This window comes from Bactrocera dorsalis, chromosome 1, assembly GCF_023373825.1.
Source record: "Bactrocera dorsalis isolate Fly_Bdor chromosome 1, ASM2337382v1, whole genome shotgun sequence".
In the NCBI taxonomy this organism is placed as follows: domain Eukaryota; kingdom Metazoa; phylum Arthropoda; class Insecta; order Diptera; family Tephritidae; genus Bactrocera; species Bactrocera dorsalis.
The window spans coordinates 47,655,075-47,674,014 of NC_064303.1; the positions used below are offsets into that span (position 1 = coordinate 47,655,075).

General features: G+C 39.6%; 1 protein-coding gene and 1 pseudogene across 1 annotated transcript in view; one reads left to right on the forward strand and one right to left on the reverse strand.

Moving 5' to 3' along the window:
* LOC125775367 (uncharacterized) overlaps positions 1-18,940 on the forward strand; it is a 915,975-nt gene that overhangs the window by 425,136 nt on the left and 471,899 nt on the right. The window contains exon 2 of the mRNA XM_049445886.1: positions 12,441-16,788. Within this exon, the coding sequence (XP_049301843.1) occupies positions 14,735-15,967 (1,233 nt within the window). The 5' untranslated portion in view covers positions 12,441-14,734 and the 3' untranslated portion in view covers positions 15,968-16,788. The remainder of the gene's footprint in view (positions 1-12,440; positions 16,789-18,940) is intronic.
* On the reverse strand, positions 10,452-12,004 carry LOC125775536 (uncharacterized; annotated as a pseudogene).

An 18,940-nucleotide genomic window follows, 5' to 3' on the forward strand; every position in this document is an offset into this window, starting at 1 on the left:
TGCCGGTGTATGACTTCCTGTCGCCTGCATCGGAACCCCAATCGGCATCAACATAGCACTTAATTGCTTCACCCGTCCACTTGTAGTGGAGTTTCAAACCGATTGTCCCTTTTAGATAACGCAAAATATGTTTTGCACCAGCCTCGTGCTCAGAATGCGGTTCTATATTCCGCTGTGATAACTTACATACAGAGTGCAGGATGTCTGGTCTGGTGGATACAGCCAGGTACATTAAACTTCCGATCAATGACTGGTAATTGTTTGGATTTACGCGCCTGCAGCCTGAACTATTACAGCTGACTTGAAAACCAGCAACCAACGGAGTAACTGCAGCCTTGCAACCTTGCATCTTATACTGAGATAGCAGCTCGGTGATGTACTTTTTCTGACATATCGTGATCGCTCCCGTCTCACCTTCGCGCTCAATTTCCATGCCAAGGAAATACCTGAGCGGACCGCCATCCACTACGTCAAACACGCTAGAAATTTGCTCTTTAATCGTAACAACATCATTCAGCTTCGAGCAACCTATAATTAAATCATCAACATAGACCATGATTATATTATAGTTACCATTAACATTTCTTGTGTAAACACAAGGGTCACTGATGCACCGTGTAAACCCGAATGACTTCAGAACTTCATCAAGCTTCATATTCCACTCACGGCCGCTTTGTTTTAGACCATACAGGGCTTTATTTAATTTTAAAACCCGCTGTGGAAACTTCTTATCTACAAAGCCTTCAGGTTGCTTCATGTAGACTACTTCGTGCAAATCGCTATTTAAATAAGCCGTTGATACGTCCATTTGATGCAAATGTAGCTTATATTCGCATGCTAGTGCTAACAACATACGCACTGTCGCATACCTTACAACTGGAGAAAACGTTTCGTTGAAATTTACACCATACTGTTGACTACAACCTTTCGCCACTAAACGACTCTTGAATCGCTCAACACTACCATCTGCGTTCCGCTTGATATTGAAAACCCATTTGCAATTGATTGCCTTCTCGCTTGATGGTAACTCTACTAATGACCAAGTTTTGTTCTTGACCAATGCATCGTACTCCTTCTGCATAGATGCCCGCCAATGTTTCGCGTAGTCATCATTAAGCGCCTCATTCACTGATTGTGGGATCTTGACGTCGATGTTTTTGGTGAAATTCAATGCATGTCGCTCTTTTCGAGGACGGCCACGATTACCACTGCGAACTACTCTAGGTCTACCTCGACCATACGTTATCGACTCCTTATTGCTGCTTACTTCAACGTTATCTTCCCTTTGCTCATCCTCGCCGATTTCATTACTACTGCTCGCTTCGTCTGCATCTGGTAAAATTTCCCCAACATCAAACTCAACAATGTCATGACTGTTTTCATTACTGCCTATATATTTATCTTCTAAAAATATAACGTCTCTGCTCACTATCACCTTACGTGTATCTGGATCCATCAGTCTATACGCTTTAGCCGTATCTGAATAACCAACCATTATCATTTCTTTTCCCTTTGCACGAAACCTTTTTGAAATTGTTTTATTTAAGGCTATCGCCAGCGAACCAAATACTCTTAAATGTGCAACACTTGGTTTCTTACCAACAAACTCTTCATATGGCGTTTTATCGATGAGTGTTTTTGTTGCAGCTCTATTGCGGAGATATGCCGCTGTTGACACTGCCTCTGCCCAAAAAGACTCATCTAGCCCACTATGCACAATCATACTGCGTGCCATCTCAACCAACGTACGGTTGGCACGCTCTGCCACACCATTTTGTTGTGGTGTATGCGGCACTGTCAATTGCCGCCGAATACCATGTTCACGCAAATATTTTTCGAACTCATCACTTAGGTATTCCCTACCATTATCGCTTCTCAATATTTTTATTTTCTTATCAGTCTGTTTTTCACTCATTTCTTTATAAGCTTTAAATGTTGCAAAAACTTCACTTTTTGATTTTAAAAAATATACACTCACGTATCGCGACTTGTCATCTATAAATGTCACAAAGTATTTGGAGCCACCAATTGAGTTTTTATTCATTGGCCCACATACATCTGAGTGCACAATTTGCAATAGTTCGTTAGAACGATTTTGAGAAGCGTGAGCAAACGGTTTTACACAAATTTTACTTTTAGCGCACGTTACGCAATCAATGTTTTTTGTTAATGTATTAATTTTTAGTCCATATACCAATTTTTTGTTCACAATTTCATTTAAACTGTCATAATTTAAATGCCCGTAACGATTGTGCCATACACTTGCTTCACTGTTTCTACTATTTGTGAGCATGCACCTGTTCGTTTTTAACTTCACTATAAACAAACCACCTTCTTCTTGCGCTCTTATTATAATTTCACCGTTTCTGTCTTTCACCAAAGTTTGTTTTTCTTTGAATACTACACTATATCCACGTTCGCAAGCTTTGCTTACAGAAATAAAATTGCATCGCAACTGAGGCACATGTAAAACGTTTTTTAACTTTAGCAAACATTTTCCACTTTTAATCTGCACTTCACCAACTCCTTCTGCTTCTACGTATTTCTCACCAGCGAGTTCTATTTTCTCAGTTCTCTCTTTGTATGATACAAATAACGAACGATCAAAACAGAGATGTGCTGTTGCCCCGCTGTCTATACACCAAACGTCACGACGTATTTTAAAGGGAGAAGCAGAAGCGAGAATAGTTAACGATTTATTCTTCACTTGCCGTTCTACTCGTTGCTCTTTTCGCGGTTCTCTACAGTTTGCAGCAAAATGCCCAAATCTTCCGCAATTGTAACATCTTCCTCGTTGCCTTTTTTGTTCGCTATTTCTTGACGATTGAACTTCTGGGCTGCTGTTACCGTCGCTGCCGACTTTGATGTTCCCGTTAGGATTTCTATGGAATTTCGCTCTCGCAAGTAACGCGTGGTGTGATTCGCCGTTACGTCTTGCACCCTCTTCAAGCAATTTTAGCTTAAGTGCATTCAATGTAGGCAATGTATCACGTGATTCAATTGCCACTACAAAATTTTAAAACGATTTTGGTAAACTTGCCAACAAAATTATGGCTGCCACTTCATCAGGAAGGTTGACACCTATTTCAGATAACCTCTCCTGGACTTCAAAAAACTCAGTTATGTGATTCGAAATTATATCACCTTCTGCAAATTTTAATGACAACAACTGTCGAAATAGTGTCACTTTTCTTGCAGGGCCACTAGGTTGATGAATCTCCTTCAATTTGTTCCATGCTGCTGCTGCTGTCAGACAATGTCGCACGTGGCTAACTTGTGATGCTTTGATGCATAACAATATGCTCGCCAACGCCTTCTCGTCTTTCGAATCAAATGCCGACACTTCTTCCACCGTTGAATTTTCGCTTTTTGTTAGCTTTCCGCTAACCACTGACCACAACTCTGAGTGAATCAATACACTCTTCATGTGGATTGACCACGACACATAGTTGGCATCATCGAGCTTTTCGATGGCGTATAAACCACTACCACTCATTATTGGTATTTTTTAGATTCGCAACCACTTATTATTTCTTGATTTTTTCAAACACGTAGGAGTTTTATTTTTTCCATTTGAACTTTCACTCAACCACTTAATAGTTTTATTTTTTTTCTTTTATTTTTCACTTAATCACTGCAGTTCCTCTTTTATGTGGCCTGGGCCCATAACCTGTAGAAAAAATAGGTAATTCTAAGTCTAATTCGCAGCCGGGTTAGAGGAACTGAATAAAGTTAGCACAGCAGCACGTCTTATTTCTTTGAACATTTATTTGCGAATGACAATTGATACAAAAGAAATTCATAAATATAGCTGAGAGAGTTGGCTTCAGTTTAAAGTACAGTTATAACAAATATTATATATAGCTCTCTTTAATACAGTAGTGGATAAAATATTACAACAGTATTAAATCAAATTGTAATTTAATTCAAAAACTATCGAAAACTCAAGTCACATATGTCATTGCATCTTGCGTGGGTTGCCATGAATGCAGCTATCAAAAGTTGTTGTACACAACGCCATCTACTGGCAAAACAGCATTTAAAATCATGTTCGTTTTTATTTCCTTTTTAAAATCGTATTTGAAAATTGCATATGCATGCAGCTGTCAAAAGTTGATGCACACAACGCCATCTACTGGCAAAACAGCACTTAAAATCATGTTCGTTTTTATTTTCCTTTTTAAAATTTGAAAATTTATTTTCTTCATATTTTTTTATTTCGGAAAATTTTCCAGAATTTTCTTAAGTATTCTTCTTGTTTGGGCGGAGACCTGTCCGAATTGGTGGTAATCACCGAAATCGGTCCAGGCGTTCTCCAGTTATAAGCGTAGTAACTAACGCCACTTTCTTTTATATATATAGATAATTCAATACAGTGAAAAATTCATTAACGAATAAAGGTGAACACGTTTTTTTTTGGGATTGTGAATGCATGCATATTTCCTATCACATTTATAATATTATTATATTGATTTATAATATTAAATGAAAGATGGATATGAATTTGTGTACTGCAATCCTCGCATTCCGGGTTTATTATGAATAATTAATAATAATATTAATTATATAATATTATAGATATTCGGTTTAAATTAATAATTAAATGTTGAAAATATTTAAAAAAATATAAGTGTATAAATAAACACTTATAAGCCTCAGACTTTAAGGGGCACATCTTGAGTGATCATAAAAAAATATCTACACCATCTAATTTAGAATTAAACAAAAAGTTATTGCTTCTTTCGCAGAGTTTACGATAATTTATTAATTTTGTATTTCGCGTATAAAACTTCCTATGCTAATTTTAGTGAAATCCTATTTTGCGATTTCATAATTAATTTTTGAATATATTTTTTATTTAATTATAGTATATGAAAATTAAAAAAAAAACATTTTAACTTCAAAAGTTTAAGTAATCAAAATATGAGAAAACAAAAAATTATTTTATTCAAAATTTCACGCAGATCTGCCCCTTGATAATAAAAATGTCAAATAACACACAAATAATATAATACACACTATGAGTAATAAATATAATATAAGACTGCTGTGGTCAAATATTAATTAATATATTGTGACTATGTATATTTGATTTCATAACTTTTCAGCCAAAATTAAGCCGACCGACATACTGTGGGAGAGTCTCTTAATTACCTACCCTGTGGATCTACTTGTACAAACTGTACCCGTATGTATTTTTGATTTACAAATATTTGTTGAAACTGCTTTTATTTCTTGATATGAATAATAATACTTTTGCGCTGCTTAATTTTTTTGTACAGCTGGCTTGGTATTTGTACGACGACTTTTTACAAATAATTGTTTTATACTTACATATATTTAAACATCTTTAATTATTATTTATTACTTTATAATAATATACTAACAATATTAACTTTTTTATTGTATGTTAATATATTTGTTTATTTTTGCTTTTTAGGCGGAAGAAATGGATGCACCTTCTTGGTGTATCCGATTTAACTAATAAAAATTTGTATGCCTGCAATATCGAAAGGGACAGTCCCCGATAAAAATTTGTTAATGCCAACAGTGGCGATAGTTTCGGACTGTGGTAGTTTAGTTAAAGATAGTTTTTGCGAACCTGACGAACAGGACAATGTAAATACGTTAGGTCCTATAGAGTCTATTTCCACCACTTTCGGTGACGAGGTAGGAGATTGTACTTCGTGTTCACATGAAGTGCATGAGAAGGTGTCCTTCACTACAATATATTTGAGGAACACTCATATTCCTCACCTTTAGGAAGTTTAAGTAATAGGGCGATAAATAGCAAAACGCAAACAGATGCGTACCTAAGTGAAAGGACACCTAGGAAAAGAAAATTTGTTAGCGAAATAGTTAGCTTAAAAAAAAGAAGTATTAGTTCAGAAAATGAGGTGCAAGAATTAAAAAAACAATTAGAAGAGAAGGAAAGAGAAATTGAGGCCCTAAAAGGAAACAGTTTGTCTATTGAAAATAGTGAGAATAGGCAAATTGTTGAGCTATGTAGCAAATTGCCTCAACATATTGCTGCATGTGTGAGGAATAGTTTATCTAATAATAACCGTAATCTTCACGGTAATAGATACGATAGGGAATTAAAAACCATAGCTCTGGGGGTTCATTTCTTGTCACCTCTAGCATACAGATATTTACAGCCCTATTTTAATTGGCCATCTCCAAGAACTTTGTCCAAATTTATTCAAAGTTGGCCACGAAGTCCTGGTTGCACGTATAGCAGCATAAAAACTCTGGAACTTCGAAGCCGTGGCTTTACTAGTGACCAGAAATACGTGTCAATTTGCTGCGATGAAATGTCTTTGAAGACCCATTTGCAGTATGATAGGTATAGGGATTTAATAGTAGGTCTGGAGGATAATGGTGATGAAAATCGTACCTCCAGAATTGCTTCAAGGGTTTTAACACTTATGGTTCAAGGCATAGGTGGGGAGCCTTGGTCTTAACCACTTGTTTATTTTTTTGTGCATAAATCATGCAAAGGAGATGTTTTAAAAAAGTACGTATTCAAAGTTGTGACACAACTTCAGGGGATAGGTCTTCACCCCTGCCATTTTGTGTGTGACCAAGGGTCAAATTTTGTGCATTTTGCCCGGGTTGTAGGAGTGACAGAAGATAGGCCATTTTTTATAGTGAATGGAGAAGAAATCGTATTTTTTTACGATTCTCCACATCTTATAAAAAGTGCGCGAAATTGTTTGCAAAATAGCAAGAACGTAGTTAGTTTCAATGGACGTCTTGTGAAATGGAGTGATATAATTCACTTCCATGAGCAAGACGCTCAACAAAGTATTAGGTGTGCGCCTAAGATAACTTCGGCTCATCTTAGGCCATCAACTTTTGAAAAAATGAGTGTGCATTTAGCTACACAGGTTTTCAGCAACACGGTTGCTAGTGCAATGTTCGCATTATATAGCTCCGGGAAATTGAATATTTCTAAGTCTCCAACTTTCCTTAATACCGCCGAATTTGTTTTTTTTTTGATAAAATTTTTAATATATTTAATAGTAGTAGGCTTGGAGCCCTACGAAAATTTAATGATCCTTTTTTCAGTAGTACGGAACAAATTAACTTTCTCTTAGAGGCCGAGAATTTTTTTAAATCATTGAAAGTCAATGATAGCTTAGGTCGTGATATCACGAATACATTTTCATTTATTAAAGGATGACTTCTAAACATAAAAGGTTTACGACATTTGTGGAAGATTTTGTCCACCAAAGGATTCGCAAATATTAGGACAAGAAATCTTTGTCAAGACAGACTTGAACATTATTTCGGACAGATTCGTAGGGGGGGCGGAAATAACGTGAGAACTACTCCGTACATGTTCTCATGTCTTTTCCGAAAATCTTGGGGCCTTAGGACTGTTAACTATGTGACTAAGGGAAATTGCGAACCTCTGCCTAGGGAAGAATAGGAAGCGTTGAGTTCTAGCGCCCTTCAAAGCGTCTACAACGACGTTTTGATTAATGATATTTCTTGGCAAACCTTTCAAAGTTTGCCAAGACCACCCTTAGAACCACTTCAAAATATTGAAAACGCGGAAATTGATTTGAGTGAAAGTTTTTTCTTGAAACAAAATTCATTTGTTTATTTTTGCGGCTATATGTATTCAAAGTTTTTAAAACTTCATAGTTGTTTGAGTCCGATTCCTCATTTCGAAGAAGAAATTGATTCTCGTTTTCTTTTTTCTATGGAAAAAGAATATAACGACTGCAGTCTGGTCAAACCACCTGCAGTCTTTATAAACTTCTTTGAACAATTAGAGGAAATATTTTGCGAGAATTTTGATTCTTGCTGTCATGTCCATGGGTTTTCAAAATGTTTATTTGAAAAAATGGGACACATAGAGCCGTTTTATTGCTGTGCTAATTCTCAGCCAGACGTTCTTAAATGCCTTTTCATTAGGATAAGAACGTATTTTTCAATAAAAATTTTTAATAAACAGATGAGCACAACTGCTTTCAAGCATGTGAAATTGTGTTGCACACATGTAAAATTTGTCTGAAGCCCTTTGTCCGGGTGCAGAAGCCCCCCCCGAAATAAGGAAATTTTTTAAATAAATCGCAAATAAAAAAGATTTATCACTGACTGAATCTTTTGAAACTCTTATACACAACTCAGCTCAAACCTATAACAGTCGTACGCAACTACACTAGACGGTGACTGAAAACTTATCAAAAGTCATACTTAAGCGTTGTACAGATCTCCATCTTGATATGGCGAAGTTGGTTGGCCAGGGATATGACGGAGCAGCAAACATATCAGGGCATTTAAGTGGAGTGCAAACCAGGATAAGACAACTGTATCCAAAAGCACGATATGTTCATTGCGCTAGTCACCGATTGAACCTTGCGCTTTCTAATACTATGTCATTACCTTCAATACGGAACTGCCTTGGTATTGTCAGTGAAATAGCAAATTTATTTAGAAACCATTCAAATGCAAACACAACTTTCCAGAACGTTATACAGAAGCACGCACCAGAAAGCAAAAAAAGACGACTTGTTCGCCTTTGTGAAACAAGGTTTATAGAAAGGCATGAAAGCATTATAAGCTTTGTGGAGCTTTTCAAATTCATTGTACTAAGTTTGGAAATAATTTCGAGTAAGACATGGTCCATTTCGTCTAAAGCATCAGCCTTCTTAGCAGCGGTAGAGAAAAGTGATTTTTTGCTTAGTCTATTTGTCTGTGAGCAATTGTTCAGCTTAACGCTGCCACTGTCTGTGTAACTCCAAGAAAAATCTATGGATTTTGTATCAGCAATGAACCGAGCCAAAGAATTAATAAGAACTCTGCACCAGATAAGAGAAACAGCGGATGGTTTTTCAACGATATTTTCCAAACAGCATCACAAATGTCTAAAGATCTTTATGACATAGATCTTGTAGTGCCTAGAGTGACTTCGCGTCAAACTACTAGTGCTAATCCACCTTGCACAACCCCTGAAAGCCACTTCAGAGTTACAATATTTATTCCATGCGTTGATGCTCTGATTCAAAACATGACAGAACGTTTATTAGTGAATGAGGATATACTCTCGTCATTTCAAATTCTACTCCCAGGTTTTGCTGCAATTGATAATGCCGAAGAATTAAAAAATTTAACTATTTACTTCGAGGAGCAAATATCAATGACAGCATTAAAATCAGAGTATCGATTGTGGTGTGCCAGCTTATCAACAATAGATCCAACCATAGAAGTGTTGAAATTACTGCAACATTGCGATGCAACGTATTTTAAAAATATTCACTACCTGCTTACAATTTTACCAACTCTTCCAGGGAGGACCGCTTCCTTCGAAAGAACTTCTTCAACCTTAAAAAGAATAAAAACTTTACCACGCAGTGTGATGGGCAATGAGCGGCTGAGTGCACCTGCTGTTATTGCAGTGCACTGGGATATTAAAATAGATCCAGATGAAGTAATTAATGATATGGCAAACAAGAAGAAAAGAAAAATATTACTTATTTAAGTTACAACTACCAAATAATTTAAGTAATACGTATATGAATTTATATTGTTTTTTTAATAAACAGAAAATTCAAAGTTTATATATGTTTTTACTTCAGCCCCCTCCGAAATGAAAAGCTGGCTACGGGCCTGAATCCGTGTTGTCTCTCTTCTCCCATCGTGCTCCGAAGCCAAGTTGTAACTCTCCTTAGCGTACTAAATGAATGCTCCACCGTTGCTGTAGTGCATGGTAATGTACATAATATTTTGAGAGTTTTTCGAATTGAAGGGTAAAATTCACCGGCCTGTTTGATCAATTCAACAACTTCAATTTCTCTTAGTTCCATTTCTGATAAATTTTTATTTTTCCATAAATTGTATCAAAGTTTCAATTCATTGCTGACATCTAAATCGTAATGCTTTTCGAATAGTTTCGAGTTTTCAAAAACGGCTTCAAATGAACTTTTGAGCATATACAATGGATGCAACCGAGATAGCACAAATGCTGGAGTTTTTTCACGGGTAAATCTTATTTTAAACGAAGCTGTTAAGGAGTCAAGATATGGAATCACAATACAGCGCCGCCAGTACTCATCTTCGTTGTTTGATGGAGGATTGCTTCTATGTTTTTGTTTTACAGCTAAACGCGATAAAATAGTTCTTTATCTAGCGACGTTGCAACTCTTCGCGCTTGTGCAAGGAGTTCATTCGTTACTTGCTCTGCATTGCTACGATCGTTTTCAATTACCGCAATAATTTTTCAATCTGTAGGGGGGGCAGCTGCCCACCCCTGCACCTACCTGACTACGTCCTTGCTTTCATATTCATAATTCACTAGATGTAAAGACGAATTGTAATTCGCGTAGATGCAAATATTTCTTTTTAATCGTTGCTTGGCCACCAACCCCACCAACTTTCATTTGACGAGTGTTTTTATTATTTGCATGGCTGTTGTTAGCGTTGTTGCCATTATAGTAGTTTTATGCAAACATACGCAGTTCTTCTATCGGTTTTAGTGGAGCTGGTTCCTCCCACTCTCCCAATTCGGCATCATAATATTGCGCAGCATGATACGGTCGCAATTTCCATGGTACTTGCTCTTCCAATTGTACATCCAAACGACATCGGTAATACCTTCGCGATCGATACGTTCCATATGTACTCGTAGCTCACCAACAGCTTGTTGTTGTTTTAACGGCAGAAGGTAGGATCGCAACGCATGTCTTAACGACGGTATCCCCACCATTTTTCATCTTTGCGCATAACACGATGAAACCAGTCAATTAATTAGCTCAACTGGTAACGCTTTGGTCTGCAAGGTGGGTGTTTAGCATATTAGAAAGTATGTAAATTTAATTTTGTTCAAAACCTACCCAACAGCTTGATAAACCTGACCAGCAGTATAGGGATTCTAAGCGCAATTTACAATAGCTTGTGAAACATCCGAATGTGCTAGCCGTGGTATTTGCTCTTCAAAAAGTTACTACCACCCTCAAGCACAAAGCTCATTGGTTGAGACTAGCGTTCTACACCAGTTCCTTTGCTGATTCTATAAAAAAAATTAAAAAATACATGGTAAATCTTTTGAAATAAAGTTTAATTTTAGCTTACGATGCGATGCGATGAGCATCTTCCACGAGCACGTCATTGAATTTAAAATTTTGTCTCGAATTCACGACCAACTAATTTGATAACAACATTTGAGTACTTCACAGCATCGCGTATCACTTTTTCAGCTCTTAAATCATAAAATTGGAACAGCATCTGACCCATTACGCAGCAATATTAACGAAGTCATCTTTGGTTATCTCGTACTTTTATTGGATTAAAATCCCAGCCGATCTGTTGTTTATCGTCCCAATGGAGATTTATAAACACTTCTTCTAGATTCAAATAACTAAATAAATCATCGTAAAGGATTTAAGTGAAATAAACTAAAACAAATTGTCTTGCAAAAACCTTCGTTATGATGGCGAAAATGTAAATATGGCTGTGAATGAGCATAATCTAGACCTCACTATTCGGCATGGTTGCTTATTTGTTCGTAACATTTTTCTGTGGTGAACATTTATTGACTTACCACAGTTAAAAAGAGGCATAAATAAAAAACTAAATTTTTCATGTATTTGCTCATATTGTTCTCATCTTTGCGAACATATATTAAAATAAAACAATTTTCTTTTGAAAATATATTAAAGTTTTATATATAACCAATATTTTTGGGACAACTTTTCCATAAATTTTAAGAAAATAACACAATGCAACCATTTTCCGGTAAAAAGTCGGCCATCTTGGTTAAAAGTCGGCCATCTTGGTTAAAAGTCGGCCATCTTGGATTCCAATAGAAACTCACTTGACGTTTCTACAGTAGTACACTTGACGTTTCTACAGTGGCACCTCTCAGCTGTGCCTTTGTTTACATAACATCAGCTGATACTTTCTCTACTCCTCCTCTACCGTGATGCAATATTCAACAGCGAATTCGAAATCTTTGGATAATACCGGCTGAACAGAAAAGGAGGTGGTGTCATATTTGCTGTCCATTCTTCAATTCCATCTGAAGAAGTCGATGTTCCGCATGCAGACATCATAGAATCTAAGTGCATTCGTATTTGCGCTAATAGTGGCCATATCTGCTTAACTTTATCTTTTATACCGCCTCATTCGGATATATTTGTATTTACATATGCAACATGCTTCATTAACAAATAATGTTTTCTCGATGGCTAATAATACTGATTCCATGATTGTTTTGGGAGATTTCAATTTACCATGCGTATTATGGAACTCTATTGATGATTGATTTTAACGAGTTCTTAGATGAAATGTCGGAGTTGGGTCTTAACCTTCTTCTTCTTCTTAATTGGCGTAGGCACCGCTTATGCGATTTTAGCCGAGTTAACAACCGCGCGCCAGTCGTTTCTTCTTTTCGCAACGTGGCGCCAATTGGATATTACAAGCGAGGCCAGGTCCTTCTCCACTTGGTCCTTCCAACGGAGTGGAGGTCTTCCTCTTCCTCTGCTTCTCGCGGCGGGTACTGCGTCGAATACTTTCAGAGCTGGAGTGTTTTCGTCCATCCGGACAACATGACCTAGCCAGCGTAGCCGCTGTCTTTTAATTCGCTGAACTATGTCAATGTCGTCGTATATCTCGTACAGCTCATCGTTCCATCGAATGCGATATTCGCCGTGGCCAACGCGCAAAGGACCATAAATCTTTCGCAGAACTTTTCTCTCGAAAACTCCCAACGTCGACTCATCCGTTGTTGACATCGTCCAGGCCTCTGCACCATATAGCAGAACGGGAATTATGAGTGACTTATAGAGTTTGGTTTTTGTTTGTCGGGAGAGGACTTTGCTTCTCAATTGCCTACTTAGTCCGAAGTAGCACCTGTTGGCAAGAGTTATCCTGCGTTGGATTTCTAGGCTGACATTGTTGGTGGTGTTTACGCTGGTTTCAAGATAGACGAAATTATCTACAACTTCAAAGTTATGACTGTCAACAGTGACGTGAGTGCCAAGTCGCGAGTGCGACGACTGTTTGTTTGATGACAGGAGATATTTCGTCTTGCCCTCGTTCACCGCCAGACCCATTTCTTTTGCTTCCTTGTCCAGTCTGGAGAAAGCAGTACTAGGGTGGGTCGATTCCGGAATTTTTTCGATTCGGTATTTCTAATAGTGCGGAAAAGTTGCCTTAGTACTTCCTGATTCCAATGCAACTTTTTGTTTTGAGATCGGATTGCATCTTCAACCCGAACCTCGGCCTGGAAATTTCGGAAATTCGCCTAAAATCGTGAAATTGTCTACCTAGCACCTGAAATACGCATCTCATGGCAAAATGTATAAAACAAAAGTTATTTGTCACGTCATTTGCTACCGAAATGGTATAAGTGATCATGGCCGTAGGACGAACCGTTCCCGAGATACGAGCGAAAAGGCGGCGCGTCACAGCGCAAGGTGAAAATCGGCTTGCGGCCACACTTCTTGACGTTGATTTCGCCGAGTGCTATCACTCACATTCATTCACCTACGCCAAAGGACACGTTCGGATAGGTCTCCACACAAATATTTTTTCATCGAGTTCCTTCACTCTTGTCGGTGATTTCGCCGAGTTCTATCACTTACATTCATTTCCCTGCGCCATACGACACGTTCGGACTGGTCTCCACATAAATATTTTTTCATCGAGTTCCTTCACTCTTGTCGTTGATTTCGCCAGGTGCTATCACTTATATTCTCTCAACAAAACACAGAACTCAAAATGTCTGTATCTAAATTTAAATTTAGACAGAAATGTCCTGACAACTATGAACCTAGGAGTAAAGAGGTTACAGAAATAGTTGCAAAAAAGGTTGAAAATACTTTCAAAAAGTCGTCTATTCCGATAGTTTCACACACCAGAGTTGAACAAATGCTCACCACATACCATAAGAAATTTCTGACTCTTAAAAAAATGTTTTTAAGGAACCCAATAGGTTTGAGCTCTAAAAGAGACGACTTTGTCTCTTCTGCCCGAAAATTATTTGACATCGCTGCTTGTAAATGCATTTATTTTTCTTCTTGCACTTGTCCAAAGGAAAGGAAAGTTCCTATCAATGAACAACCATTTCTCTTGGACCAGAGAACCACAAGAATTGGTCGCATTGGAAGTGTTGATCTACCTGAAACAAAAAAGATTACAAAGAAAAATGAACGTAAAGAAAAGCTTTCAAAACGTCATTCAACATCAACACTTACCAGAAAAATATCAGCGAGAACACGTGATCATTGAGATCAGCCAGACTCTCATACAGACGACAACAATGTAGGCGCGTCGCACATTGATTCTTCGAAAAACGATGGTGATGATGAATTTTCTCTTCCATTCTCTAAAACCAAACAAAACACACTAGTATTACAACACACTGCTTTAGCTGCCCAAAGATTTGGAGTAAGTGATAGAGCAGCGGCCTTGATTGTTTCATCGGCTTTTCTGGATGCCAAAAAAGCAGGTTTGATAACAGAGGATCAGGCTAGCTTTGTCACTGACAAATGCAAGATTAGTCGGGCAAAAAAAAGTGTTGGTGTTAAGCTCCAGAACACCGAAAGTATTGACTCCGTATATGGGCTGTATTTTGACGGCCGCAAAGACAATACACTTACACAAGTCAGCGAAGGTGAAAAGTACTACCGCGACACTGTCAAAGAGGAACATATTTCTCTTATAGCGGAACCTGGTTGTCATTACTTTGGCCACGTCACTTCTCCTTCCGGGTCAGCTGAGGATGAGACGCAAGCTTGATGTGGAACATCTAGAAGTTGTCGGTGCTGATGGCACCAACACGAACACAGGTTGGAAAGGTGGAATCATTCGGAAACTAGAAGAAAGAATAGGTAGGCCATTACAGTGGGTTGTTTGTCTTCTACATTTCAACGAACTTCCATTCCGTGCTCTTTTCGAACACATAGATGGTGTCTCAAAGAGTCCAAATACATTCTCTGGCGACATAGGTAAACTGCTCCCTTATTGTGAGAAGTTGCCTGTTGTCAAATTTGAAAGTTTTCCATCCTGCCAATTACCTTCTAAGGTTATTAATCCGACCCAACTTAGCACAGACCAAGCTTATCTCTATAAAATATCAGAAGCTGTTATTTCCGGTCAATGTTCCTCAGATTTAGCGTCGATGCATCCAGGTAACATGTGCAAATCTCGCTGGCTCACCTGTGCAAATAGAATTCTGAGATTATACATTTCTACTGACAAACCAACAAAGGAAATAAAAATTTTGGTCAAGTTCATACTTACAGTTTACTCACCTTTGTGGTTCTCAATAAGATTCAACAGTTCAATCAAAGATGGCTCGCGCCATCTCTATGCTGCAATTCAAAGGTCGAGATACTTACCCGCTAAACTGCGCAAGGTTGTCGATTCATCTATTCAACAGAATGCTTTCTTTGCTCTTCCAGAAAACATTCTCCTTAGTATGATGACTGACGAACGGATAGAAGTCAGAAAGTTGGCCCTTGACCGTCTTCTGGCAGCCAGAGAAGCAGAGTCTGACACCATAAATGAAAGAGTTAGATGTAATAAAGTGCCAAAGCTGAATTTCAAAGCTAATACTTATTACGATATGATTAACTGGAAGACTATTACCTTGACTGTTCCACCAGTTCTTTGTTCAGTTTCTAACGAAGAACTCATAAAAGGGCTGTCGGGAGACACTGCAGAAGTATGGAAATTTAGTGAATTCCCCTCTCACACCGTGGCAGTCGAGAGAATCGTCAAACAGGTGACAGAGGCATCTTCTAAAGTTATTGGCCCCCAATCTCGTGATCTTTTTATACGCTCTACACTGAAATCTAGGCAACAAGTGCCAAAGTTTAGTACAAAATCTGATTTTATCAATAAATTTGACACAGATTCAGACAAAAACAAGCCTGACATATGGTTGGTTGGTTGGGTTGGGCTTGGGAGGAACCCGAAGAGCAGCTACCTCCACGCGGTGGGTTCTGGGTGACCAATACAGGTTAGCTGAGAGCTGCAACAATTTTGACCTTGCGCTGTGGCGCGCCGCCTTTTCGCTCGTATCTCGGGAACGGTTCGTCCTACGGCCATGATCATATATACCATTTCGGTAGCAAATGACGTGACAAATAACTTTTGTTTTATACATTTTGCCATGAGATGCGTATTTCAGGTGCTAGGTAGACAATTTCACGATTTTAGGCGAATTTCCGAAATTTCCAGGCCGAGGTTCGGGTTGAAGATGCAATCCGATCTCAAAACAAAAAGTTACATTGGAATCAGGAAGTACTAAGGCAACTTTTCCGCACTATTAGAAATACCGAATCGAAAAAATTCCGGAATCGACCCACCCTAAGCAGTACTAACGGCGCGGGTTGTTGAGGCCGATGATATTAATATCATCCGCATACGCCAGCAGTTGTACACTCTTATAGAAGATGGTACCTTCTCTGTTGAGTTCTGCAGCTCGAACTATTTTCTCCAGAAGCAGGTTGAAAAAGTCGCACGATAGGGAATCGCCTTGTCTGAAACCTCGTTTGGTATCGAACGGCTCGGAGAGGTCCTTCCGGATCCTGACGGAGCTTTTCGTGTTGCTCAACGTCAGTTTACACAGCCGTATTAGTTTTGCGGGGATACCAAATTCAGACATCGCGGCATAAAGACAGCTCCTTTTCGTGCTGTCGAAAGCAGCTTTGAAATCGACGAATAGGTGGTGAGTGTCGATTCTCCTTTCAGGGGTCTTTTCCAAGATTTGGCGCATGGTGAATATCTGGTCGGTTGTTGATTTACCAGGTCTGAAGCCACACTGATAAGGTCCAATCAGTTTGTTAACGGTGGGCTTTAATCTCTCACACAATACGCTCGACAGAACCTTATATGCGATGTTGAAGAGGCTTATCCCACGGTAGTTGGCGCAGATTGTGGGGTCTCCTTTTTTATGGATTGGGCAGAGCACACTTAGATTCCAATTGTTGGGCATGCTTTCGTCCGACCATATTTTACAAAGAAGTTGATGCATGCTCCTTATCACTTCTTCGCCTCCGTGTTTGAATAGCTCGGCCGGCAATCCATCGGCCCCTGCCGCTTTGTTGTTTTTCAGGCGGGCAATTGCTATTCGAACTTCTTCATGATCGGGCAATGCAACGTCTGCTCCATCGTCATCGATTGGGGTATCGGGTTCGCCTTCTCCTGGTGTTGTGCGTACACTGCCATTCAGCAGGCTGGAGAAGTGTTCCCTCCATAATTTAAGTATGCTCTGGGCATCGGTGGCTAGATCACCTTGGGGGGTTCTACAAGAGTATGCTCCGGTCTTGAAACCTTCTGTAAGCCGCCGCATTTTTTCGTAGAATTTTCGAGCATTACCCCTGTCGGCCAGCTTGTCAAGCTGCTCGTACTCACGCATTTCGCCCTCTTTCTTCTTCTGTCTGCAAATGCGTCTCACTTCCCTCTTCAACTCTCGGTATCTATCCCATCCCGTGCGTGTTGTGGTCGATCGTAACGTTGCGAGGTAGGCAGCCTGTTTTCTCTCCGCTGCGACACGGCACTCCTCGTCGTACCAGCTGTTCTTTTTCACTTTCCGAAAACCAATGGTTTCGGTTGCAGCTGTACGTAAGGAGTTTGAAATGCCGTCCCACAGTTCCCTTATACCGAGTTGTTGACGAGTGCTCTCAGAGAGCAGGAGTGCAAGCCGAGTAGAGAATCGTTCGGCTGTCTGTTGTGATTGCAGCTTCTCGACGTCGAACCTTCCTTGTGTTTGTTGGCGTTCGTTTTTTGCTGCACAGAGGCGGGTGCGAATCTTAACTGCAACAAGATAGTGGTCCGAGTCGATGTTAGGACCTCGGAGCGCACGCACATCTAAAACACTGGAGACGTGTCTTCCGTCTATCACAACATGATCGATCTGGTTGGTAGTTTTTCGATCCGGAGACAGCCAGGTAGCTTGATGGATCTTCTTTTGCTGGAATCTAGTACTACAGATAACCATATTTCGGGCCCCGGCAAAGTCGATCAGCCTTAACCCATTTGGGGAAGTTTCCTCGTGGAGGCTGAATTTACCGACCGTAGTACCAAAGATAACTTCTTTGCCCACCCTGGCGTTGAAGTCGCCAAGCACGATTTTTACATCGTGACGGGGGCATCTCACATAAGTGCGCTCCAAGCACTGATAAAAGGCATCTTTGGTCACATCGTCCTTCTCTTCCGTCGGGGCGTGGGCGCAAATCAGCGATATGTTGAAGAACCTCGCTTTGATGTGGATTGTGGCTAGACGTTCATTCTCCGCAGTGAATGATAGTACTCGGCGACGGAGTCTCTCTCCCACCACGAATCCCACACCAAACCTGCGCTCCTTTATATGGCCACTGTAGTAAATGTCACAAGGACCTACTCGTCTCTGTCCTTTTCCCGTCCATCGCATTTCTTGGACGGCGGTGATGTCAGCCTTTGTTTTCACGAGGACATCAACCAGCTGGGCAGTGGCACCTTCCCAGTTAAGGGACCGGACATTCCAGGTGCATGCCCTCAATTCGTAGTCCTTATTTCGTTTGCCATGGTCGTCATCAAAAGGGGGGTCTCTCATCCGAGGCTGGTTATGACTATTCACTGGGGGTGTTTTTTTTACGTGGCGGGTCCCAAACCCAGCGCACAACCCTCTGCAGGGGATGTTTCGCCTTCTCACGTTATTTCGCCTTCAAACGGATTTTCTTAGGCTACCTAGAGGATACTTGGTCAAAGACCGGAAGTCGTGAGCTGCTTGAGCCACATGTAAAAGAATCGTTTCTGGCCACTCCCAAGTGAATGGCAATCAGAGAACTTTCCTCACTTGCTTGAACTTCTACACATGACTCCTGGTTGGGTCTTAACCAAATTAATTTAATTTCAAACGAGTTTGGTAAGATCTTAGATCGAGTTTATGTTGATAACACTTCAATGTTCTCCGTTGTCCGATGTGATCATTTGGTTCGGC